General features: G+C 45.1%; 1 protein-coding gene across 1 annotated transcript in view; it reads left to right on the top strand.

Moving 5' to 3' along the window:
• Positions 1-26,450, top strand: part of LOC142564329 (uncharacterized) — a 70,216-nt gene that overhangs the window by 11,325 nt on the left and 32,441 nt on the right. The window contains exons 6-17 of the mRNA XM_075675297.1: positions 1,240-1,313; positions 5,816-5,874; positions 6,581-6,638; positions 7,717-7,790; positions 8,933-9,029; positions 13,498-13,592; positions 17,634-17,788; positions 19,237-19,283; positions 20,733-20,794; positions 21,244-21,407; positions 21,523-21,560; positions 25,781-25,917. Coding sequence (XP_075531412.1) covers positions 1,240-1,313; positions 5,816-5,874; positions 6,581-6,638; positions 7,717-7,790; positions 8,933-9,029; positions 13,498-13,592; positions 17,634-17,788; positions 19,237-19,283; positions 20,733-20,794; positions 21,244-21,407; positions 21,523-21,560; positions 25,781-25,917 — 1,060 coding nt within the window. The remainder of the gene's footprint in view (positions 1-1,239; positions 1,314-5,815; positions 5,875-6,580; positions 6,639-7,716; positions 7,791-8,932; positions 9,030-13,497; positions 13,593-17,633; positions 17,789-19,236; positions 19,284-20,732; positions 20,795-21,243; positions 21,408-21,522; positions 21,561-25,780; positions 25,918-26,450) is intronic.

Raw genomic sequence — 26,450 nt, 5'->3', positions numbered from 1 at the left:
GGGTTTGAAAATCGATCTTCTGGTGGTTTTCATGCAGTATTTGTATGCAGTGAAATCATGTAACCATGGCTCGTTTAAAAACAAGGGCAAGTCTGTTTTTATAAAAATTTCAGCTATAGTCAGATACAAGTTTAGAAGGCAGCGGCATTTGCCCCTCAAAGGTGGATGCACACGAGCCTCCAGCAACGAGCGTGTACTCTAGACTGACGTCTTGAGCTGGACGGCTGGTGACCCCGTCGATGGAGAACATGGCAGTCCTTGCTTCGAACTGGGTCGTGTCTCGTCAACGGAACTCTTTCTTTAATCACGGAATGAATCGGCTGCCGCGCTTCAGGCATCTGGGTGGGGCCTCTCCTGCCTTCTTAAGTTGTGCCCGACTATAGAAGTTTGCATTTGTGTTTCCAGTCCTTTTTTTTTGCCTGTGTGTTTTTTTCTTGTTTTACAATTATGCACCAAAACCTTCAGGGCAACAGTAACCCCCACGCATCCTCAAAAAATGTTATGTTGATAAAGAACTATACACATGAAAGCAACTTACATGATGTGTTCACAAGAGGCGTGGACCTAGAGACAAGAGAGCTTGAACCAGGCTGTGTTGTTTTGGTGGTCCCTTTACTTCATTGTCCCAATATCAAATAAAGGTCCATTGTTGATCCTAGAAGCATTATAAAATGCTCCTTCACCAACCGTTTTAGCCATGTGCTTCTGTCTCGCTGGGAAGCCAAAAAGTGTCAACTAACGGAAGTCCTTGATGAACTTGTCCGACTAGGTTGGCTTCAATGCACACTGCAAACACAGTAGGCCAACAAAAATATTGAGATATGTTTGAATTATCAGTGGTTTGACCAACACTGTGCCTGTTTTGAATATGTCGTGTAAATATTTTCCCTGTAAATAGTGCTTAATCGATGTAGCAATGTGCTGTTGCGCGCCATGATGGGCACCTTTGTAACATAAAACCAGCGACACAGTCACTGCAAAAGTGATCGGATCATATTTACATATGTTTTCACATCTGTTTATGTTGTACACCCGTTCCAACATGGTCATGTGTATGTGTGTGTGAATACATACAATATGCCACAATTCTCTTGGCAACAGTTTTGTCAGCTTCAGACTATTCAAACCTCCGATAACTCAAAATAAAACAAAGGTTCCAGAAGTTTGAACTAACCTGAGCTGACAGTATCTAAACTTTACTGTGCAAAGGGGCTAATTTTTTCAATCCCTTACTCCCAGGTCCGCAAAACTGGAACTTGTGATAAAAAATAGCACTGTCGCTTTTCAAGAGGTGCTGAAAAAACTAACAAAGTGTGAGTATCGAAAGTTAACTGCACATTTCTTAAAAGGTTGTTTTGTGTGATATGATGCTGGGTGCCTGCTTTTTGTTTGAAAAAGAAAACATTTCTGCTAGAGTCTGAAGGGCATCCCTCTGTCAGTGGCTACTTGGCTTGCATCTAAGCTGGGTAATGAGTGCAGGTGGTAGACTTAACATTATAAAAGACGAAAGGTTGGAAGCATGGATCGGGGACAATACGTGGGTAGACTATAATCTAGTTGAAATTGAGTCCCAAGTTGTGAAACCTTCCTTGTGAAGGAAGCTTCTATTGTGGCTAAGCATTGTTCTGTCAATTCTGAAAGCTTCCTCACCGAGACATCCTTAAAGGGACTCTAAAGTGACACACTTAATCAGTCTTTACTGATTATATAGTATACTTAAAAACTCAATTTTCATAAATTTCCTGTTATTGCAAGAGAAAATGAAGGTATTTAGAAAAAAGTTGTTCTAGTGACATTTTATGGTTGTTGCCAGGCTACGTAACACATTCACCTCATCTGTGGCATTTCTTTACATAATTTGCATAAACAAAATTGGAAGAAATTGTCCACACGTCTGTGCTTTAATATATTAGTGTAATAAATATTTGGTGAGCTTTTCCTTTTGTAAATAAAGGTGCTTGCATGGGTATTAAGATGGGCGCCTTTGAATCTAGATGGGTAAGTCCATTCCTCACCTTACGAGAGCACACCTTTTATGAGTACTGGTGAAGGGAGCTTTCGTAATTAGCTCATTTCTCTCATTGGTACTCCATAGTGAGGAGGCACGAAGGGCTCTTCACGTAAGTTTAAGAAACGGTTTAATAAAGAAAGTCCAAATTTGGCCCCATCAGAACTGGTGTTTGATGGTAGTACATGTAGCAGATAACTGGTGGTCTGTCACAAATGCCAAGTGACGGAACAGTCTAGAATGGCTTAGGTGGAGTTATGAGGTCAAAAATTGGAGAATGGTAAACTGGGAAAGTTGGTATTCGTTCTTTATTTAGACTTGTGGCACAAAAGACGAAGGCTGTAAGAAACAGAAATGACAGGACCAACAGCGGCATGGTCCTGTTGTTTTTGTGTCTTGCAGAGTTCTTGTCCTTTGTTCTGTAGAATTATTGATTGTGAAATTTCTGTGGGGTAGATTTAGTTGGTATGAGACATGGGTACAGTCGCCGACCGATAAATCAGACACCGGTAATCAGGACTTGCTAGGTAATTTGGACAGCTTTGCGGCACTGCCAGTGGCCCCATAGACTTCATGTGTAAAGACGACCGATATTTTGGGCAGCCGCTAGCTCTACATTCGATTATCTGTACTCTGTGGCTGTAGTGTGTGCCAACTTGGTCGCCATTATCTTCTCTGGCAACCTCAACGAGACACAAAGTATGGCCTCTGAGATTGCACACTAAATGGTAATCTCTGAGGCTTTGCCTTGGTCGCCGCTCTGTGCCTCTGAGATTTAACTGCAAATGCCAATCATGGAGGCTTTGCCTGAATTGTAAGGTTGCATCAACATTGCGATCATCACATCCTTTTCCTATAGACCAATTGCAGTCACACGAGTCCTTTATCGAATGTGTGCCCAAGTAGTATGATAAAGACTACAGAACTGGGCTGAGCAGAAAGGAGTCCTGGGAAAGTTCAAGCTAGGTTTTCGCACTGGGTGACGTATAGACCCTTTTCATGCTTACCAACAGGCTTCCCAGAAGACTTCCAGTTAAGCCCTCTGGAACAAAAGTTACAATAGCCTATAAATTTACAGAACCTTCCAGCTGGCATAAGTTTTGCTGTGAAGTTGGAATGTTCTACAAGTGAATTTTATTGTTCAGTGCAACAAAAAAAAGCCCATACGTGAGATCGACACATGCCGCACTTTCTTTATATCTGAACACATCAATAATATGTGCCTACAGTAAACTATGTGCAAAATACTTATGTTTTCTTGACTAACTTGACAGTCAGAAATGCATGACCTGAAGATTTCTGGGGTCATGAATGCACTGCTGCCACAGCGTGGACAAAAAAAAGGTCTATAAAGACAATCTGTTTGTAATAACCCAGTGCATAGAAATCACTGAGCTGACCCAAAGCCCGTTATATATGGCATTCCTGGACCTTAAAAAGGCATATGATAGCGTGCACACGCCCATCCTGTGGAGGATACTGCAGGAAATAGGCCTCAGTGTAGTAGATACACAGCTGCTTGAGGCCATGTATACTGATTCGATGAAAAGGGTGGAATGGGGCAGTATCACAACAGATCCCATCGCCATCAAACTGGGACATTTCCAGGGCTGTCCACTGTCCCCACTCCTGTTTATGATTTACCTGGCGAGTGTCGCCCAAAGGTTTAAGGCTTCGCAGTGCAGTTTCACACTGCCACGCATGGTATGGGGACAGCAGGTGGTTGAGCAGATACCTGCATTGATGAATGCTGATGACATTGCTCTGCTAGCGGGCAGTGCGGAAGACCTGCAGAGGCTACTTGGTGTATGCAGTGAGGTGATGAGTGATCTTGGCCTAAAATTTAACCAGGCAATGTGTGGGGTGATGGCGTGGAGTCTGGAGCAACCTGTCGTGGCAGAGTGGTTTCTGCAAGGCAGTAGTGGGCCCTTGACATACGTGACGAAATACCTACATGTTTGCCTTAGTGCAGGCCCAAACCGCCATCTCCAGCACAAGAAGCAGATAAAGGCGAAGGCAGTTCGCTGCAGAGGGGGTCTTGTGTTAACAGGCTCTCTGGTCATTCAATAGGTAAAAAGTGGTGAGGGGCCTTTAGAAGATGGCGGCCGTTTTGGGACTCGCTTGTGGCAATGCAGTGCTGTGCTGCGCTTGTCCTCTGGAACGAGGGAGTTCCTCGAGAGGCGCCAACATGATGCTGGCAGGTTGCCCTGGGTGTGCAGAAGTACATAGCGGTGGAGGCCGTCCAGGGTGAACTGGGATGGTCTACTTTCAGAGCGAGAGGCTGTGGCCAAATTTCTATTTGAACTGAGGCTTTCTCGGTTACTGGAGGCACATCTTGCCCGCCAGGCGTGGATGCATGCCATCTATGCCGGTTGCTCCACCCATTGGAAGAAAAGAACACGAAGCCTAGGTGACCGGTACAGCCTTCTGACTGTCAACCTGACAGCACCGGGGCAGCACAGCGGACACTCGGCTCTGAAGGTTTGCGATATGGTGCGGCTCACCGAGACTGCGGAGTGGGTGCTAGTGGCCAGGAAAAAGGCGACGCTGGAGCTATATATTACGAAGAAACAGTTTATCAAAAAGAAGACTGTTATGATAACTCCTTAGGAAGCAGGCTACTGGCAGAGGTGCGCTGTGGTGACCTCGGGACGCTGGCGTGGTGTGCGAGATTCACGGCCAATTTACAGATAAAATGTTTGCAATGTGGGATGGTAGCGGAAACGATCCAGCAAGTAGTGGTGGGATGCACCGGTCTCCTACCTGACGCCATCACGGACTCCCTACCGGAGGCACTTGGCTTCGGACGGGATTGTGACAGGCGGAAGTTACTCGAGACAATGAAACGCCACCCAGAACATTGATGGCTTTCTAATATGATGTGCCGGCGGTGATCATTTGGATCAACATTTGTTGCAGTGGACAAAGTATTATTTTATTTTTTTATCTGGCTTGGCCTTGCAGTACACCTCGTGGCCTACTCGTTTCGAAGGGTGTAGTTGTGATCACCATCACCATTCCGGCACCCCCGCACATGGCCCGCTATTGCCAGTCTGTTATAGATGTGCTTGTTTGTTTAGTTTGCGTTCCAGACAGCGCTCTGCTGGCTCCATGAAGTCTTTCTCGTTAAGTTATATATAGACGGCATCAAACGGCACCAAAAGTGCCCTCGCAGTCTGAATGAGCTCGACTCCGCAGCTGAAGAGACTGAATTGCCCTCTACCACAACGAGCTCAAATGCAGACATCATTAATGACCTGCTAGACTGCGGTGAGCCAATTCCTGCTGCCGTTAGATTTGAAGACTTTGCAGATGTTGACAGCGGGGTTTCGTAGAGTGCCGAACTGAACAGTGACGAAATAATTGAGCGCGTTCTGCCACCATCAAACAGCAACTTTGACTCGGATGATGATGTGCCGTGTGCTCCGGAGCCTTCCCCATGTGGGTCTGACTCAAGCCTTTGCAGTCCTTGCATCGGTGTACAGCGAAATTGAAAACTGTCAGAAATACAGGTGGACTTGGTTGCATGAAGAGGAACTGCGTGCAGCAACGCATTGACCACTTGTTCCTTGCACAGGGGCCTTAATAAATGAATGAAGTGACCTTTTTTGAACACTCTCGTTTTCTCGGATATTTGATAGTTCGGGCTTATTTACACTCCCCGTGGAGTCTGAATTATCGGTCGTCGACTATAATTACAGATCTTTGAGAGTGCCCTCTGCACTGTCATAGATTTAGATAAACTAATTATGAGCAGTGGTAATGTCTCTTCTACTTTCCTTTTATTTTTCTATTTTTGATGGCAAGATGAAAAAATGGAAGACAGACTGATGGAGGAGATAAGGCTGTTGGAAGACTGCGGCAATGTACGTATACCAACTTTGCTCTTTAAATTGTGTACTGGCCGCAACAGTGTTGTAATATCTGGCTGATATATTTTTTAGTGCATAAGTGGTGCTGTTCACAACCACATAAAGTGACAGACACTGAATCTAGGGAAAGCTTAGGGTAAAGTTAATTGTTATGTTTAATTGAAATGTTGAAATAACTGGGTAAAGGTAACTGAAAATGTACGAAAAGATAACTTGCCCTAAGTGAGGACCGAAACCAGATCGCCCATGCTATACATGTGGAGCTTTGCCAATTGAGCTACCTTAGCACCATCTCTCTGGCCCTTGGGCACTTGTGTATGAGATTAGCCCTGGGAGTATTAGACAGTGCTGCTCACAACCGAGGTGGAGGATGTGGAACACCGTTTCAACCACAGGTGTCGCGTAGCGAAAGATCACAGGACCATGCAACTGGTCAATGAACCCTTAAGCTACCTCCTGGCAAACAAGCCTGCCAAATTCGTGGGCCTTGCTGTGCATTGGGTGAGAAGAACAGGGAAAGCCAAGGAGCTCAATTTTTGTTTGTCAATAAAATGTTGAGGCAGGGTTAGGATAACCTTTACAAGTGTATTCTATGCTACCTTTCACCAAAGCAGAGGCGGTGTTCTTGTAGTGTGCACGCATTGGGAAGAACAGAGTATTGGTGAGTTATTGTGGACATTTTTGTACGGCTTGATTGCAGAAGTTCCCAACTCTTCTGGCTGATGCTAAGAAGAAAACGAAGCAGGTGTTGTCTAAGAGTGAGTTGCCATTCAGATAAACCTTTCTGTTGCTCATGAAACCTAAAGTAACAAACTGAGAAGTTGGGAGGCTGGCAAGAACATGTGCATCTTGTGTATTCTCAAATAGCAAGTGGGGTTTAATGGGCGTTTTCATACCACAGACATCTCTTATTCATCTTGCAGAGTCAATCCATTTAATCCATGTTGTAGTGTGAAATGGGATGAAGGACCAGACAAGGATGATGCGCACTGGTGTGGCTGCGATCTGAGACACATAGATACAGAAAAGGAATGGAATTGCGATGGCTAAAGACCTTTGTAATATCTCTGAACAGAATACAAAAGAAGCAAAAGCCAACCAGAGCACACCTTATGTGATAAGCATTTTACGTAATCTTTGCACCGTGTTGTCCTCATCTTGTGCTTTGTCCTCTTCCATGCTGGAAAAAAAGAAAAGAGAAAAGAGAAAGAAAAAAGACAGTCCTTCTGCTTGTCAAGTCCACTGTAGCCTGTGACAGGTGTAACTTCTTTCTGTGAGTTGGACACTGTCAGCTTGTCCTTGCAAATTTAAGAACTGTTCCGAACGAATGTTTGCAGACATGTGCATACAGAACATGGCCTGGAGTTGTGTGTCATCAGGGTCGAAAAGATTACAGTGTGCAGGATCTGAGAAGAAGCTCGATTCCCACTGTGTGTCCATTGTGGATTACATATCGAAAGCCTGCGGTAGTATGTGCGACCAGCACACTGGTCTGCTCCTTGATGGCCAGTGTGGCTGAACCGCATGAAAAAAATAGCCTTTCTTATATAGTCTGCCTCTTGTACACGTCTGATGCTGAGAACACACTGCCACCTGAAGTTATTAAAAAATCAGTTGGCCGAGTGCTCATTGCTTGCCTGCACATTTTGGTGAAGAAATTACCCTTGGTCGTCTGACGGATGAAGCACCACTGCGGCATTTTCCGTGAGAGAATCTGGGTGCATTCTAGCATCGGGTAATCACTGCTTCTGAAGTGTTGTCTCTGTCCCTTTGATGGATCGTGTAGGTTTCGACAGTATAGTTTACTTGCAGTTTATTCCTCCCTTGTACTTTCAGACAAAATCTTCAAGAGGAAAGTGAATGACCTTACCCTGGAACTTGAAATCTGCAGAAAGAAGTTGGATGCAAAGGTATCGTATAGTTAAGCCTTCTTTCTTCCAAACAAGATTCTTTCAACTCAATGTGAAGACCTGGTCAAACAGTGATCATTTGCTTGAAACCTAGCTGGGCATTGTTGATTTGAAACAGTTGACTGCTTGTTCACTCCCTGTCTTTGTTCGAACACTGCTATGAAACAGCAGAAGCTGCCATTCTCTGTGAAGCTGGAGATATCATCAATTGAGACAAAGGCAGATAAAAGAAGTCCGATGTCACCACAATATATAGCGTCCCAAGAAGCAGTGCTGAGTACAATACTGAGGAACAAGGCTGACCCTAGGGCTAAGGCGTTAAAAAGGCTTGCTGCACCTGGTGCTCAACGAGTATGCATGGTTGCGCATGAAGATTCTGAGGTAGAAATTTACCGGTGGTCCTTTGATGTTAACTTAGGCTAGATGGAATGGTAGCAACTAATGTTGGCTTGGTTGACGATGGTGTTGAGACCATGGCAGAGCTCGCCAATCAAGACATTGTTGCCAGTCTTGTTAGTGATCTCCCTGGCGACGGTAATTGTGAGGGCTCGACGTGTTTTGACCCGCCAACGTGTGCAGTCACACTTCATGGCATGAGCATTGTTCGCTGCTTCTGCACGTCAATAGAAGGCTGCAGGCTGAGCTGTTCCAAGTCACTTGACAACATTGAGAAGTGTATGCTGAACAATGCTATCAAAATGAAAAACAAAAGATGAGTCGAGACTATTTTTAGCTCTAGTATTCCTTGAGTGAATCTATTTAGAAAGTAAATAAGAAGATTATATATGAGGTGTGTTATATATGTTCTCGAATCCATAAAAAATTGTATAGTATTAATTAATTCCCTTTTTTTTTCACAGCTCAACATATGTAGTGGGTTTGAACATGAGCACCTCTTAGTGCGAAAGATGCTAGGGCTTACCTGTTGGATGAAACTGACCATTACTTGTGGCAGTTTTTGTTTGAGTGATAAGATAGCAACACTACCATACGGTGAGCGAATTGATTAAATTGCTCAATGACATAAAACATTAGCGAAACTTCAATGTTGATGCTTTGTGTACATGCACGTGTTTGGTACTTAATCAAAACAAATAAGATAATAGGACTGTGTGCTAACTAAGCCATTCAAATTTCTGCAGTCGCAGCTGTATCAGGACACAGTGGATGCCAAGATTGCTCTAGAAGAACAGCTTGGTGAACAGCAGAACCATATTGAGGCTCTCAATGCCGACAACGGTGAGATTTCTTGCATTAAAAAAAAAAAGTCATATTATTTCAGAACCACAGGTTGCACGGAAACACTGCTTTAACAATTAGCTTGTGAAGGTATCAGCCATTTCAGTAGAAAGTACATATTGTACATTGTATTGGAGAAAGCATAGAAAAGCAACTACACCAAGGTAAAACACAGTCATGTGATTATGTAGCATAATAGCTGGCAAAGTTCATCAAAATAATTCACTTTTAAGGTCAGGTGACTGTTTTAAGAGGAAGCCTTACTTTAGAGCAGTTCTGATTTTCCTACTTAAATACATGGGAAATGCAGAAATTCTCTAAATAGGCTGAACCTATTTGGATGAAATTGGTTGCATTTAAAAGGACCCTGAAACAGATTTTGAACTAATCATAGAATGGCTTCAGTATTAAAGGGTGTTCTTTCACGAATCTCATGCTGCCAAAGTATATTTCGAATCCTTCAAGTATAAACGAAGTTATTGCACTGATGCATCTCTCTCTCTCTCTCTCCATCTCTGCTAGTGTGCTGGAAGCTACACATGGGGGATGCCAAGTGGGCAAAGCCCCACCCTTAAGTTGAGTATTGTGGCGCCGAGCAGGTTCGATGGGTATACAGTAGAATCTCATCCATACGTTTTGGAAAAAACTGCGAGAAAGAACGCACTGACTGGGAAAATGTACGATCAGAAGTAACTAAAAGAAATTGACAGACTCAACTATGGTTGACTTCTATGTAATGCAAAGCGTCGCGCAGATAGTTGCGGCATGAGTCACCGACGCACGTCGAGTTGGTTGTGCTCCAGCAGCTCAAGTTTTGTTGTTTTCCTATGGCATGGTGTTTAAGAAGGTGACAAGAAACTGAAACAAAATCTAACTGCTGGGCGACGCCTGTTGCCACCAATGCGAAACATGAGACCTACATCACGCCGCCTGCAGCAGGAAACCGCAGCATGTTTGGGTTATCACCTACTAAAAGCATGCAGTACGCTTTCATTGAATGCCCCATGCGCTGTGAAACAGTTAAGTGAAGATGCTTATTGCAATAGGGTTGGCAGCGATAGCTATGAATGCGGCATGCAATGAACTGGGAGGAGATTTTCTAGTACTTGAATAAGAAACTGAGTGCGTGCTGGCCATGGAGTTCCTCACAATATGAAACTCTATGGTGCCGGCATTTTCTTACGAGACGGGCAGGTGACTATTGCAGGGAAGCTGATGTGGCAGGTGCCTACTGTTCTTGATTGAGTGCACTTGTGCCTTTTCTTGTTTACGTGGGACCTAGCGGCTGGAAAACGTATCGTACGATTGTAGTCTACAGAAGGGAACAGGGGCACATTTGGGTTAACGCCGCTTAAAAGTGTGCAGTACACTTCTACGGACACCAAGCACTGTGAAACAGGTGAGGATTGATGCCTATAACAATAGGGCTGGCGGCGATAGCTGTGAATGCGACTTGCAACGACTCAGGCGATTTGCTGGTATAGAAATAAGGAACTGAGTGCGTGCCGGTGTTTTTACGCGAGGTGGGCAGGCGAGTATTGCTGTGAAGCTGCCGCTTCATGCACTTCGCACATTTATTTACATGGGATCTAGCAGCTGGAAAATGTATTGTATGATCACAGTTCGACGAAGCATTAAGCATTGGTGCCAAAAGATTGTGTTTTCCAGAAACGTATGAACCAGTAAAAGATAAGCATAACTCAAATGGGTAATTTTTGTGTTCCTGATCGCGAACATTGCCGCCAAGAAATCGTATCAATGAGGCTTGTGGGGTCTCTCACACCCATGCTCTTGGGACAAAGGAACGACAACACAGTAGTGCAAACAATCACAAGGGCATTTATTGCACCTTTCATAGATCAATGCCTGCTAGCCGAGTTGCTATCCACAAAACATGCCGATGGGCGCGCGACAAATCTAGAAGTCCGACTCACCGCGACCGGAAAACGAGCGAATATGTTCGCCCCATGCTGGATCCCAACGCCCGGTCGTTCGCGTGTACGGTCACGCCAACGGTGGCACGTTCGAAGGCAGGCCACGCGAGGCGGTCTCGCAGAAGCATGGGTCGGCGTGCGCGCGCGGCACGTCCTCGCTGTTAGCCGATCCGCCGGGAAAGAGCCAGCCCGTCCTCCCCTGGGCCCCAAGTAACCCTGCCGTGAGGCGGCGTTAGCAACGCAACACTCGCGCCTTCTCGCACTGCGCCCCAACCACATCGACCGCCGCGGGCATCACGCAGGCCACGCGGCGAAGCCGGATTACAGGAGACGCGTCATGCGGGAAAAACATATCGGGGGACGCGCGAGAGTCGCGCATCCCCACATCCCCCCAAACTTAAATCACTATATAATCCGGCGAGACATGTGACACGGTCGAACATCAAACTGTGCTTCGCGAACAAGGTAGAACATTAAACAGTGGCCGCGCCGAGGAAATGTCCACGCTGTCCATAGCATGCGAGCCGACATTGTCCTTGGCTGCACCGCTGGTGTCCGCCGGTCACAGCGGCAGCTTTGCAGACTCGACGGCACGATGCCAGGCCAGGACCCCGGAGACGACGACGCAGTAGTCGGTACGAACAAGCGTCGCTCGCGCCGACGCGCCCTGCTGGGAAGAGCCGCCGTAGCTGTCGGTGACCGCCGGCTCTTTTGTCCGCCGCCGAGGGTTGTGAGCTGGATGCAGGAGGCCGCCGAAGTCGCTGCGCCGAACTGGCCACAGCATCACCATCGCCCGGGGTGACTCGATCGCAGTCCGGGGCAGCAGCGCAGACGATGTGCAGGTGACAGCAAGCCAGGGGTGACTCCAATCATGCTGCGTGCACTCAACACACTCGGCAAACACTAAAGTAGTGCAAGGGAGAGGAATTATGCATGCGCATCGCCCACGTGGTACGATGTTCAACTCGGCCAGCAAAAGATCGGGCAGCTACTCAGATGCTAAGTTCACGTGAACGAAGCTCGCTTTCTTGAGTCGAACGAGTAATTTCAATTCGTGCGAGGCTAAATAGAATGAGGGAAGCAAATTGCAACACCTCAACGCCACGGTCCACCAGGTTGTGTCCCTCCACGTGCGACAGGCAGCTTCGTAAAGCCTTAGGCCTAAAGCATCGCTACCCTGACAACAACCGGCATCCATAAACAACACCCAAAATGAGCGCAAAACAGGCAGCCGCGAGGAGACGTCAGCTCTGTGAGGTGGTCCTACTCCGCTCGGTGCACACAGCATCCGAGTTGACGGCGCCCACCGTCCTAGACGGTGTCGGAGCGCCCGGTGCTAGGCCGCAATACCAGTCAAGCCCGTAGTGGCACCCGTGGCCCGCGGCCACCCGGCTCCCAGAGCCGCGACTTCATCCGAGTCAAAGAGATAGAAGAAGCTATTTACATAAGAAATTCGGACCACCCACGAGGCTTCCGTACTCACTCGCTTCAGGCTTGCCACTGATCCGCGGGCGCTCAGCCTCGCTCTCCCAGGATGCAGTGGCTCTTGTACTGACGAATGTCATTAAAAAAAACACTTGCGAAAAGGCTTAGCATGTTGACATGTTCAAACACACTACAGCCACCATCACCTCGCTCAAGAAAGCACGCCGCCGACGCTAGCGATCAAAATTCATGCTAGGCCTACCCTTCGGTTCAAACAAAGGTCTCGAACGAAGCAAACTGTTAAAACTATCGTCCGATGCCCCAAGAGGTCCACGTTGGGCAGCCAGATGTGGGGTCTCTCACACCCGTGCTCTTGGGACAAAGGAACGACAACACAGTAGTGCAAACAATCACAAGGGCATTTATTGCATCTTTCATAGATCAATGCCTGCTAGCCGAGTTGCTATCCACAAAACATGCTGATGGGCGCGCGACAAATCTAGAAGTCCGACTCACCGCGACCGGAAAACGAGCGAATATGTTCGCCCCATGCTGGATCCCAACGCCCGGTCGTTCGCGTGTACGGTCACGCCAACGGTGGCGCGTTCGAAGGCAGGCCACGCGAGGCGGTCTCGCAAAAGCATGGGTCGGCGTGCGCGCGCGGGACGTCCTCGCTGTTAGCCGATCCGCCGGGAAAGAGCCAGCCCGTCCTCCCCTGGGCCCCCAAGTAACCCTGCCGTGAGGTGGCGTTAGCAACGCAACACTCGCATCATCTCTCGCACTGCGCCCCAACCACGTCGACCGCCGCGGGCATCACGCAGGCCACGCGGCGAAGCCGGATTACAGGAGACGCGCCATGCGGGAAAAACATATCAGGGGACGCGCGAGAGTCGCGCATCCCCACAGGCTCTACTGTAGTTCAGAAAGACTAGAAGAGCTGGTTCAAGCATTCGTAATTGCTACTGTATTAACGCTTGCCTTACGGTTGTTGCACATCGTTGTTTCTTATAAGTGTTAGTTTAAGCACATATATGTACTGTATTGTACTGACCTGTATTGTGAATCAGTAATGCAAGTTTGGCACCCCTTGTGCATCTCTTGCAATGCAGCGAAGTGCCAGAGCAAGATGCAGTTTTTGGTACAAGAACACAGCAATGTCCTCTCACTTCGAGAAAGCCTGGAGTGTCAGCTTAAGGAAGAGAAGGTTTGTATGTCACCTCAGCATAAGCTGAAATAGGCTCAGAAATAAGCTTGTAGCTTTGTAGCTTCGTGCTACAGGCAGGTGCATGAAAGGAACAATTTTTCCCTTTCATGAACCTTCCTCCACATTACGAGCTTCCGCAGAGCTGCTTTGCCATCTTCAGTGTCCAATGGCTTCGAGTTGGGGATTAATTTGGCCTTGAACTCCTATCTGCTAGTAGAGTGACCACTCGAAAATGCTTTGTTCTTGGGTTTGATCTCCAGATCGGGACAAATTTTTCTTCAACTGCAAAGCTCTCTTTCTAACAAGCCCATATGGGTTTTCTTTGTAGCTGACTGCTACAGTGAGCATTCTTTTGTTTTCATCACCTCAGCATAGAGTGTGTCATAGCACATAACCTCAGAACTGCAACTTCACATGAATGCATAGATGTGCAGCTGGGAGCAAAAGTCTGGTATCAGCAAAAGTATAAGACATCTCCTAGCATAGCCAAACAATGTGGAACTGTCCCAGTGCATTGCATTGGTCAAACAAGTGCTCCTAGGCTGTACCTCTTTGTTTCAGCTTTCACGGCTAGGCTGCTAAGAATACACATTTTTTCACGACATCTCTGGGCTCCAAGTTTTTGCTTTTCACTGTAAACAGGTATTCTACAGTGTGCACTCAGATATAAGAAGTCGTTTTGCCCATGATATGTACCACTATTAGTACCACAAGGTAGCATGACTTAATTGTGAAATTCACTATATTCCTTAAATCTTCTTTCCTCGTGCTTCTTCTTTACTTTGTAACATTGCTGACGCATGTAGTTGCCAAAGTTGTTACTCCACTACAGGTACAGCTCCAAATTCTTAACCATTCCTCATCACGAGTGAATGTTTGACGGATGTAAGGTTGCCTCTGTATTTGTGTTTTAAAGCTTGCCAGCACAACACCAGTTCCATGAAATCACTGGCATTGTAGGCCATCTCTGGTGTGGACATCTGCGCAGGCATAAACAGGCAAACACAAAAGACATAGACAGCACAGGTGCCCCCACTTCTGTCCTCCTTTGTGTTTGCCTGTTTGTGCCTGTGCCTACATGAACCACAACACACCAAGCAGCCAAGCAACACTTTCCAATAGCATTGCACTTGTTTTCTTAGCACTTTATTTTTTCTTCCTTGGTAATAGTATGTGATTACTAAATGGTGCAGACACCTGGTGTTGGCTACTACAGTGGAACCCCGTTCATACGTTTTTCACCGGACCGGGAAAAAAAAACGTAACAGCCGGGAAAACGCAACAGTGAGGAAAGCTCTGAAAATGAATGAAAAAAAGGGCAGCTTCAACTATAGACAATTTATTTCCACAGAGTGCGCTTAGGACTTAAAAAAGTCTAGAATGATGGCTTGCCGTTTCTTTCGCTCGCTAGAAATCGCCACACGTTTCTCAATAGCCTGGAAGGCCGCATTGCTGTCAGCGTCGCTGTGAGGTGCGACGTACCTGCGGAGGAGGTCTAGAGCCGCGACGGCTTCTCCAAAGCTAGGATTTGGCCACTCCCCGGCATCATGCGGCTCGTGCTCCTCCTCGTCACCGCGCCACGGCAATGGCAACGGACAAAGGAATATCCGCGGGAAATTTTGCCCTCTTTGGCGTAATCATGCAAACCTGCTAACGATTGTTTAGTATTGCTGCGGAGCGCGCGCGTCCGAGCAGCCCGGTTGCGCGCGGCGCGCCGTGGGAGAAATGTAAACAAGAGAGGAGAGCTGGCCCGATAGGCGGAGCAACGCCACGAGCAACGCCAACTTCCGGTTTCACTTTTGCTTCACAAAGAGTGACGCGAGGGCCTCTCCCGAGTTTCCTTCCTCCATGAGTCGACCCGTCCAACAACCATGCGGTGACCCTGATCACAGTGATGATAGTGAGAGCATTTTTCACGAATGGCCACTTAGTGGCGGCCTCTCGAACTGGCGTGCGGCTTCTTGCAGCCAGTTCCATAGCCAAGCCCGGCCAAGCCCAGCCAAAACTTGTCAAAAGCCAAAATGTCGGCTGGAGCGCGTTGCCTACTTCAGCCCAGGCGGGCTCGGAGTGCTAAGTTGCGACGTATCATGCGGGAACGTTTTCACAGCTACGACGTAACAGCGGGGTTCCTTATACATTGGATCCTATGGAAGCTATGCCGGGACCGCATGAAAACGACGTAGTAGCCGGGAAAACGCAGCAGTGAGGAACGTAACAGCGGGGTTCTACTGTACTTGTTTCACATAAAATAATGTGTTACAGATAAAAATATGTAATGAATTAAGAAGTGTTTACCTGTCACAAGTTCATATATGCATACAGAGCCCACAAGATGCAACCACACAAGTGTCACACAGTGTACTGTGTGGTTGAGGACAAAAGGAAAATTGAAGTGAAAAGGCTTAGGCAGCACAATTCATGGTACACTTAATGATGCAGAATTCAATTTAAACAAAAACGGTTGCAGCTTTGCCCGGAAGGTGAAGTGTTGATTGCAATGGCAAATTAGTGGATAGCTGTAGAAAGTAAGGATAATAGTTTTATCGGCCGTATAAATGTGTAAACATTCACTTACCAACTAAAACAAGCAAACATGAACGCACCTCACTAGTAGTAGGATCCCACCCCACCCCCTGTGCCTTGCACATGTCGGAAGACAATGCGAAGACGACACATTTCCTCCCTGCTTTCCTCCCTTGCATGTGTGAGATTGAGCCAGCATCATTGGCTCACCCTGGCATGTACAGCATGGCACATGGTGACACTGTTATCGCACTTGGACTTCATGCCAAACATCACGGCAACGGCAGAAATGTGCCAAGAGTGTCCGTATAATTGCTATCGCAATAAAACAAGTTCTGGCCCCCACAGGTTGTATTAAGTGTGCACCAACACTACCTGTTATTAAGAATCATGGCCACTATATGTACACATGAAGGCATTAGTGTAGGCAGTACTGACACTTCGTTGTTTTTAATGTTTGATGTAGAGGCGTTTGGAAGTATAGTTGTTTATTCTGTTATGTGAGCTCTGTTCTGGCAACTGCAGCGCCACCACAGTCCACCACATCTCGGCTGGCCACCATTGCCTCGGCGTAGAAGCTTTTGCTACAGATGCAGTTGACTTCGGTTAATTCGACTCTTGTTGATTCACTCCTGACCGAAGGCCTTGGCTGATGCCTACAAATTTCTATGGGACCAACCTTTCGTTATTCTGATCTCTAAATTATCCTTTTCTGGATAATTTGAACTTGGCTGATCATCATACACCCGCCTGACCCCTGTAGTGTTGACTTCAGTAGTGACAGCGTCTGTCTCGGCAGTGCTTATGGTACAAAGAAAGCATTGAACATGTGTCATCTCCGGTAAAAAAACATTTATTTTTGGTTTAGAAGAGCTTGTTGGGCGAGTTGGTGCATATTAGCAAACAGTTTTATAAATGTGCGAACAAATGACCACGTAGAGAGAGCGCACAAGGACAGGCACGCACTGTCCTTGTGTGCTCTCTCTATGTGGTCATTTGTTTGCGCAGTTATCAAACTGTTTGCTTATTTTTGGCCTGCCTTGAGAAGATATTCAAGCAAAAATGGTAGCTCACAATGATTTGTTACAGTATGGGCCCAATTCTAACATGTCTTTTTTTTTTTCCTAAAAATTCGTCCGAAAATTGCTTGGGTGGTGCTATCCATTACGAAAACAAAACACCTTTGCCGCTGTCACATGCTTTACCAGATAACACCAATGTAATGTGGTAAAGCGGACTTCAAAAATGGAGTTTTTTTTCTGCATTTTGTTTAATTTGACCTGTCGGATAATTCGACCAATTTTGTTGTTTCTGTTCGGGTCGAATTAATAGAAGTTGACTGTAGTATGTTATAGTGGATGACTAGAAAAATCGTGTACAAGCCTAGGTTACGCTCATTTGCTCACATTTGTGGTGCCCATGGTAATATGTAGTTGCTGCCTTGGAAGGTTGTGTTCATTGTAATATTGGTTGGCATAGTCATTCCTCTGAGTGCTGTTCTGTCTCGCTCTTTCCCAGGAAGAAAAGGCACTGCTGGATGCGTGCCTGCGAAAGCTGGCAGAAAGCCTGTGTGCCCAGCTGGACTTGAACAACATGTCAACACTGGCAGTCATCGAGGCCACAGGCAACGCACTGCAGCAACTAATACATGAGTGCAGCTCCCTGCATGACAAGTAATGACACTTCTCTTTTTCCTTAACAGCAGGATCTCATTTCCTGCGTGGCTTCACTAACATAAAAGTTGTGCTTACTTTTTGCCCTGTCATTTCCTCATCTACAGTTGTTCATCATCTTGGTTTTGAGGTGGTGCTAGATAATCTTTCCAGCTTTTCACAGCATGACCCGATTTTCTCTTGCCTTCAGCTCCTGTGTCCATTGCCTCCTTACGTTCTTCTCACTTGTGAATTTTGTAACGAGACCATCTGAGCTTTGCCTTTTGAATGTCGGCTGTAATGCCAGCCATTTGGTGTCGGCAGTGCTCAAATTGCCGAACTTTATCAAACCTGATTCCAAGATTTTCGCTTCCCTGTGTATTTGGGATAACCATATGTAACATCGAAATTCTGAATTTAGTATTCTTTTCTTGACAAGTTGGCACCCTTTGTTCAGCTAACTACCTTGTAGTCTACTGTGCTCTATCATTGTCATGCATTGTGCGGGCCACTTTTGCATACAATTTACTCCCATTAATTTGGCCCTGATGGAACCAACGAAAGTGATCGAATTATCCAGTGGGTGGAATTAATCAAGATGCAGAAAAAAATGACAAAATGCACTGCTGATTCATTTGGCAGTAGTTGTCCGATTCTAACATGCCCCAGAACCAAATGCATGTCCACTATTTGTGTGTTCGAAGTAGAGAATGTAGCAATTACATTAAAGCTCCAAAACAGAGCAGAACTCTAATGCACACATGATCTTTTAGCAAAAAATATTGTAGCACAATGGTGGCTTGTTTCTTAAAGTCAGCTGCACCACATAACAATGTGGTGAAGCTGACTTTTTGGCTGTGTTATGTGGTAGGACATACTAACATTCTAAAGGCAGTATTGGTTTCTTGTTTGTTGCACCACGCAGGCAATTCTCGGCCCAATTTTATTTACAAAGAAATGTACATGTTAGAAGTGAGTAAATACTATAATAAAAATTGTGAGCTTCATCTTCCCAGGGCAGACTGAGAATAGGCATTTCTGACGAGTGATTGTCTTCAATGTGCTCACTGACCCCTAAGCTCTGCTGAGACAGATACTCCCTCTAAAGGAGTTGCTATCAGGGTCACCAGTCAGAGTCAGGGGTGTGTGTGCTGACTGGTCAAGTTCGAATAACACGGCAAAGGTTAATTTTAAGATCGAAGCAATCACAGTTTGGGCTCGCAAACATGCATTAGCACCTGCCGGGACCTTCAGCCAGGATTGAATTAACCGGAGTCAAATTAATGGAAGTGTAATTGTAAAAGTCTTGACACGCATATACTATGGTGCAACTGTTTGCAAAGGTAGTAAGCATTTTCCACTAGAACGTGCAGCATGCTATAACCACAATTTGCAGCCACGTAAACGCTGGCATGGGTGCAGATTCCTCATTTTGACGGAAACCTCATGGGCCATTTTCTCTCTTTCAGGGAAGTGCTCAATGACACCACTATGAGAACGCTGACTGCTGAGAAAGGTATTGTCCAAGTCTGTTCCTTGCTCCTTCCATTAAAGCTGCTGCATTTTCCATTCAACTTCCTAAGTGATGGCAAAAATGGATCTAAAACATTTACATTATGTTAATTTTTGTAAGAGCTTTATAGCTCAAGGTTTTCACTTTAACCTGATCATCATCTACACAAATCACTAGCACTGCAAATGGTCACGTCTGGGAAAGAGTTAATTTTAGTTTTTGCTAACTGTTTGCTGTGTGCAGGCTCATGTTTTGCCGCTGTCATGTAAGTGACCTCCTTGGTGTATTCACAGTATTGAATGCTGCTGCGTTATTCCAAGTGTTTTCAAGTAGTTTTTTTTCTGTAACTGCTGTGCACATCAGTGGCCATTGGCAATTCTGTGGATATTAACTGTAAAGGCTTCAATGGTGACTGAAATTGCCTGTGTGTGGAGATGGTTTTTTTTCTAGAAGCCAAGTGCAGCAAAATTTTGGACCACATATAAACCTAGTTTCATTCAGTGCAGACATAAAACAGCCTCTGTAAAAAATCTTACGTTTGACCTACGAGTTTATGCATCACAAAAAGCTAGCAGGAATAAGCATTTTTGATGCAGAAACTGAAAATAAAAATAATTATGCAGATTCAAAGAGAGAGAGAAAGTCGTAAGAGAAAAGCAGGGAGGTTAACCGGGCTGTGCCCAGTGGGCTACCCATGCAGATTCAATCCATATGTTGGAGTATATGATAAGCGAAGCTTTTGTGAAGTGTTGAAATAAATGCTGTACAACTACCGGCAATATGTAAAAGTGTTTGTTTCCATCTTCTGCATTGTGTAGTCTCATGCAGTGGTTATGTTTATGCACTGCAAAGGTTACAGCTTCTATATTCCTTGTGTTGCATTGGCGCATACCCATTCTTGAGGATTAGCCAAAAATGGGCATATACCCAGTGGCATGTATATAATAGCTAAATCATAGAAAATTAGTTAAATCAAACAAGCTTTTTTTCCACTGAGAAGTTGGTGTATTAGAGATGCCCATGAGCCTACATTATGTTGCCAGTTTTCTTTTTTTAATTATGTAGAACAGGAGTCTGTTTACTTGCACCTACCTTGATAGTAAGCATACAGGGCTTGTATAGCTTTCTTTGCTGGCGCTCACATTTGGAGAACATATTGACGCGAGATAGGCTGGTACCTGCTGCCGTCGGCCACTTGAATGAGAATGACAAAATGCGCAGTGGTATGTGCACTCTCTGAGTGCTAACCGCTATAAAGAACACCGTTTTGCCAAGGCCTCGCTTGTTAACTTTGTGACACTGTAAGCCTTGTACTATAAGTATCCGCAAAATGTCGGGCAAGAAAATGACAAATGCCAAATCCTGGGGAAGAGAGTGGAGTGTTCATTGAACTGCCTATCTGGTAAGGTTTGTGAAGTTATGTGCTCCATTGACCAATGTCCTTTCTTCCAGACACTCTGATGGCTGAGAAACAGGCCTTAGGAGAGAAGCTCAAGGACTTTAATGAACTCCAGGTGGGGACTGTGTTGCCTTAACGAGAACACACTCTTGCACTTTTTTTCATTAACCTTCTAAAGATAAGTATTGCTCAGCAGCTGTCATTAATTTACATGCATCAAGATAGAGAAGTCATGATGAATTTCTCATCCAACTAATTTTCTGCTCACTGGGAGTGTGCAAACAGTTCTTGTTTTGAACACAAATATAGTGCTGGCAATGATTTTTAATTCAATAATAAGTTCTCATCAAGTTCTTTCAATAGTTATCACAAAATACCAGGGGCGTCTCGTGATCGCATAGCATTCCGTAAATCTATCCATCAGTCGAGGGCTCATAACTGTTATTTGCAGTCATTGCATTCAAGAATTTAGATAGTCCTTGGGGTCTAGTGATTTCCTTTCTTTTTTCTCTTTCCCAAATATATTCTTCAGTGCTTCAGTTTGATTCTTTGTCGGTTCTACAGGAAATGAAGCAGCATCTGGAGAACGAACTGAAGGTTCAGGCGGATGTCAAGAAAGAGATGATAAGAGATTTCCATGAAAGCCAGCGCAAAACCTTGGACTACTTGGAGCAACTGGAACGTGAAAATGCAGCGACTTTGTCTTCTTTGAACAAACTTTCATTAGAGTGAGTTCTTGTTCCAGTGTTCTTCCCCTTGGCTCTTATTTACTGTCAGTGGCGGATAACTGTTGCTGCTTAGCTTGTTCATCTTGTTCACTTGCAAAATTCGCTTCTTTTCCAGTGCGGTGGCAAATGCACTTGAACATCGATCAGACATCTGTGAGTGCTACTTTTCTGTTCCATGTCTTACAAAAATATTCATGTACACTGCTGTCAGACAGATGATGTTATGTTATACCACTAACTTGTAAAAGCTAAAACCATTCACTAGAACAAAAGCTTTGTGTTTGAAGTATCCATCACATGCTTGAAAATTTGACATTGAACTTATGATTGCCTTACTGAAAAAATTAATTTGTTCATATTGCTTTTGAGGCTGTCAGTTGTTGCAGAGAGTAGTGAAACATGTCTACACAAAGGAAATGGATACAGTTGCACACCGTGAAAACAAAAACCAGAGACAAGAAAATTCTTGCCTTAACAAAATATTTTTGTATCCTGGTGAATGAATTTTTGATAACAGAAAGAGAAAAAGGCCAGAAGTGATTGCTGGCGGTGAAAAGACGTCATGGCCACCGTTTTGTTTGTCAATCGCCTGCTTGAAATGGTGCGGCAACGTCACTATCCAGCTCCGCTGACATGTGACAACGCTTCCTGCGTACTGGATGCTCTGTGGCTGCGTGCTTGCTGATTCGCAGTGAGTAAGGAAAGCAAGGTGCAGCAAAAACAAAGAGACTTGTTCATGGTGCTTTAGGTGGTGGCCGCAGTGGGGCGTGTCACGTCTCTGGACAAATGAACCAACACAAGTGCTCACTTCCAACTGATGGTTTATCAAAAAGGGCACACACAGTTAAACCTCAATACAATGAAACCTAGTTACTACGAACACCACATTAACGGACTTTTCAGATTAACCAACTTTTCAGAAATCCCCTGCTGGCTTCTTATACAGTAAAACCCCGTTAATTTGAATTTCACGGGACCGGAAAAAATCTTCAAATTAAATGAATGTCGAATTAATGAGGTTTCGACAATAATAACGAGGTTTCGACAATGTGAGGCTAACGCCTCAGTGCTACAAACTAATATTCCGAAATCTGGAAAATTCTTAGTCTTCCGTGTATCCTTCGCGACAGCCAAAACAGTAGGCTAGCAGACGACAAGGCGCAGAGAGTGGACATCACGGTGCATGGGTTGGGAAAACCCGAGACGGCGCCCCATGAGTAAAAAGGAAAACGGATGAGCGGAGGTGACGACACATCAGGTTTTGCGAGCGCATGCTTTACCCAGAAAAGTGTCACCTAGCAGTGGAGGCGCCTCTCTTCCTTCTTTCACCCTTCTTTCTGTGCATGCCTCTTTCTCTTTCACTTCTTTCTGCGGTCGTACTAACTACATGCGCAGTGAAATGTAACCTCCGTACTTGCATGGCTGCCACACGGTCGCACTTTGCACTTTCCAGATGCTGTCGTTTACACGCACTTGCGCTTTGACATAGTTCAGGGTAAGTGCTCTGTAAGAGTCCATCTAGTGGACATGTCCATTTTGTCTGCTCTTGAAGTTCTGATTGGCTGGGCTGGGCTGCGCGTGTGGCAGCGAGGCGCCACAGCCAATTAGCACTGCAGCAGCAGACGAAATGGACGTGTCCACTAGGTGGACTCTTACAGAGTACGTCCCCTGGTGTTTGCCTTGAGCGAGACAGTTGCGGTGTCCACAGTGAAAAATGTGAATAACAAACAAAAAGCAAGAAACACTGCACTTTGGAGGTGAGGTAGAGCTACTTTTTTGTCGGTAGTTTTCTCGGCATCAGCGTCTGTTTTGCACACGTCGCTCTTATTGTATAGTGCTTCGATGGTGCGTGGTGGCAGAATCTATGAAGAATAGCAACAGCACGTGCCAAGAGCCAACATTGATATTTTTGTGGATAGCTCATATGGTGACAACTTATGAACTGATAGGTTGATGGGCTTTCACTATAACAATATTTCAGAATAACGAACAATTTACCGCGGTCCGCTGCAGTTTGTTGTATTGAGATTTTACTGTGTAATGAAGTCGGTAAAATCGGCAATTTGCTTTATATCGAAATTTTGTTAAATTGAAATTTGACCTTTCATGCAAATGAGTACAGTTGCTGATGGATTTTTCTACGTGGAGGCGGCTGTGAATTTCTCTGAATTATTGGGCAATTGGAAAAAGCAAATTTTAGCGAGAAAGAAATATTCATTTCGTTGAACTTGAGAGTTGGCAACAAATGATAAGGCTTCATGCCGTTTTGCTGATATCTTGACATCGGTGGTGCAAAGTGAAGCCAGCCACGACGTCAGTCACGCTATCAGCCAACGTCGCCTCCGGGGCTGATAGTGTCGCCCACAGTGGTGTCACGCTATCGTGAAAAGCACGGGCAGCGGGTAGCGAATGCTTCGTCTGCCTCTCGCTTTGACATCTTTCTGAAACTTGAGATTAGGCAACCTCCATTACTAAATGCGCAGGAAGACAGCGTACATGGATGCCATGTCATCTCGACATGCCCAGTCTGCACACGTGGCTGATTACCTTTAAAACAGAGTGTGCGGGCTGTGTATGTGCCCAGCCATGCTGACAACCATGGCCACACTAGAAAAGGAGACGCGTGCCAGCCTGCTGCCCCACCTCCCTTGCACGTGCTTGATCACATTACCCTGGCCTCGCTTCCCTCCCCCCTCTTCCCTTGCTCGCACGGGAAGACGGCGCTTATCAAGCCGCAGTCCTTCTCTGCTCACCCTTGCATGCTTTCACTCTCACCCAAAGCATACAGTGTGCGCATGGGGCGCACAATTCGAGAGGTGCGTTTGCAAATAGCCACTTGTAATTCAACCATTCGACCATCTACATCTGCAGAACTTTTGATTTATTGTATTGGTACTCCTCCGGCGTGGCAGGGAAATTTTTTATATCGAAGTCATGTATAAACACACTTTTTTATATTGGGGTTCAAAATACATAATTTTCTGTGGACAAAAAGCTTTCATTAAATACTTTATGTTTAAGTTCCTTATGTTGAGGTTTAACTGTATATATCTAGGCATGAGCTTGAACACATGATCGAGTATGTCTGGCTTTCTATTGTTGTCTATGGACCATGACATGCAGTTTACATTGGAATACATTGCATTTGATATTCTGCATTTGTTGAACCTTTTGGATGACTGCTTATGCCTAGACTTAACACTTTGCCAGTTCACCTTACAACACGTGCAAGTGTCATGAGTGCTGTAAACATGCAACAAGACTCTGTTGCCATTAGTTCGGCATGTAAAATAACTTAATGTTTGAGTGAATTTTTGTAATTAAAGCCTCAAAATGGCGCATTGTCACTGTTAAAAACTTGTTCTGTTGTCATGTTGTGTGGCAATGGCCATGACAATAGTTCTGGTGGTAGGCTGTTGATAACGCTGAGAATGCGGTTTCAGTTTCCTATGCGATAGTAATGTGCAAGCAGTGTTGGACTCATTTTTTAGCAAGAAGGTGGGCATTAATATCAAGTAAATATGGTAATGATTCATTATGGAGCAGCTGTTTTTGCTTCAAAAACTGCTGAAGGCATTTTCATGGGGAGATCATGCATATTCAACAAGTTTACTGTCCCCTGGCACAATCAAGACAGATGCTGCAGCCATTGGGCTTTCGGTTATGGTTAGCATTGTGATCAGGCATATGCATTCTGACCAGTCAGGTTTGTATAGCTCTGGTGAGGAATGATTTCAGGATCAAAATAATTTTTGTCTGATAGAAATGTATAGGTGCTGGCTACGACCCTTCAGTTGGGATAGAAAAAGTGCATAATCAAAATAACTGGTGCAGATATAATTGGAGTCTACTGCAAAGAAAAGCGGGTCTGTTGCATTACATCTTCAACTGCAGTCTTGAATGATTCAGGATTTGAGATGAAGATGACCAAGATAGGCAGGTGATTGCACTCCATCCTGTTCTTTGGAATGAAGGACTGACCGTGCGGTGTGGTGGTTCAGTGCAAAGGCTTGAAGTTTACCGCGGTGGTCTACATGTGAGGATGCAAAGTGAGGCACTGAAAAGACATACTGCTTTAAGCTTTCATTAAAGCAATAAATTTGACTAAAAATGCATTGGTGGCTACACTATGTAGAAAGAATGAGGTTTTTGTGGTATTTTACAGAACACTATCTTGCACCTAATAATTAAAATGTAGCGTGCTTCTAAATATATACACAATCAGGTGGGACAACTGAATACTACGAAGGTTATGGGCATATGGGCTTGTTTAACAAGATATAACATTCATATTTGCAATATTCTAAGCACATAAAAACAAGAGCAGTTGCAGTGCTTCTACATGCTCCTTTGGTGTTACCCACTCTAAACAGCTGATGCAATGTTCCGCTGGAGGCACATAAGCAACAGGGTGTCGGAGCTCGACGACGAATGTGTTCAGAAGGAGATGGAGCTGCAGCGACTGAATGGAGTGTGTTCAAACAATGCCTTGACCATTGAGGCCCTGAAGGTACGCTTACTTTGTAGGCTGAGTTAACAGCCGTGAGGCCTGAGGCCACTCATGTCCTTGTAGGTCTCTTTGACATGTTTCTTTAACATTGTCCTATGAAGGGCAGTTCGTATAAGGTGCAGCACCAGGAGAGTTATCTACTAGAATACTTCGCAGGATGCTGTGCACTGACGGTTGTAAGCATGCACTTCTTCAGAGCTGTTGTATGTGGGGCCACTAGCAGTGTTGGAATACATTCTAAGCTAAGCCGAATAAGAGACTCTGTACCCACAAGATGGGTAGATGAATGGGTTGTGGCTTTTAAAATGAAAAAACAAAAAAAATTACCGACGATTACGTTACTTCCTAATGCGAAATTTGAGCGCAGCAAATAAGCTGTTTCACCTTTTCGATAGATTGAGGCAAAGAAATCGAGCAACACATGTATGCGCTATCACAGAATTTTTTTTTTTATTTTTCACACGTATTCCTTTAACAAAGACTCCACTAACAGTTCTTGACAGTCATGAAGGAAGCTTTGTGGTCGGAGAAAT

This window comes from Dermacentor variabilis, chromosome 11 (assembly GCF_050947875.1).
Source record: "Dermacentor variabilis isolate Ectoservices chromosome 11, ASM5094787v1, whole genome shotgun sequence".
Classification (NCBI taxonomy): domain Eukaryota; kingdom Metazoa; phylum Arthropoda; class Arachnida; order Ixodida; family Ixodidae; genus Dermacentor; species Dermacentor variabilis.
The sequence above is the reverse complement of the archived record's forward strand: the minus strand, read 5'-3'. Positions and strand labels throughout refer to the sequence as shown.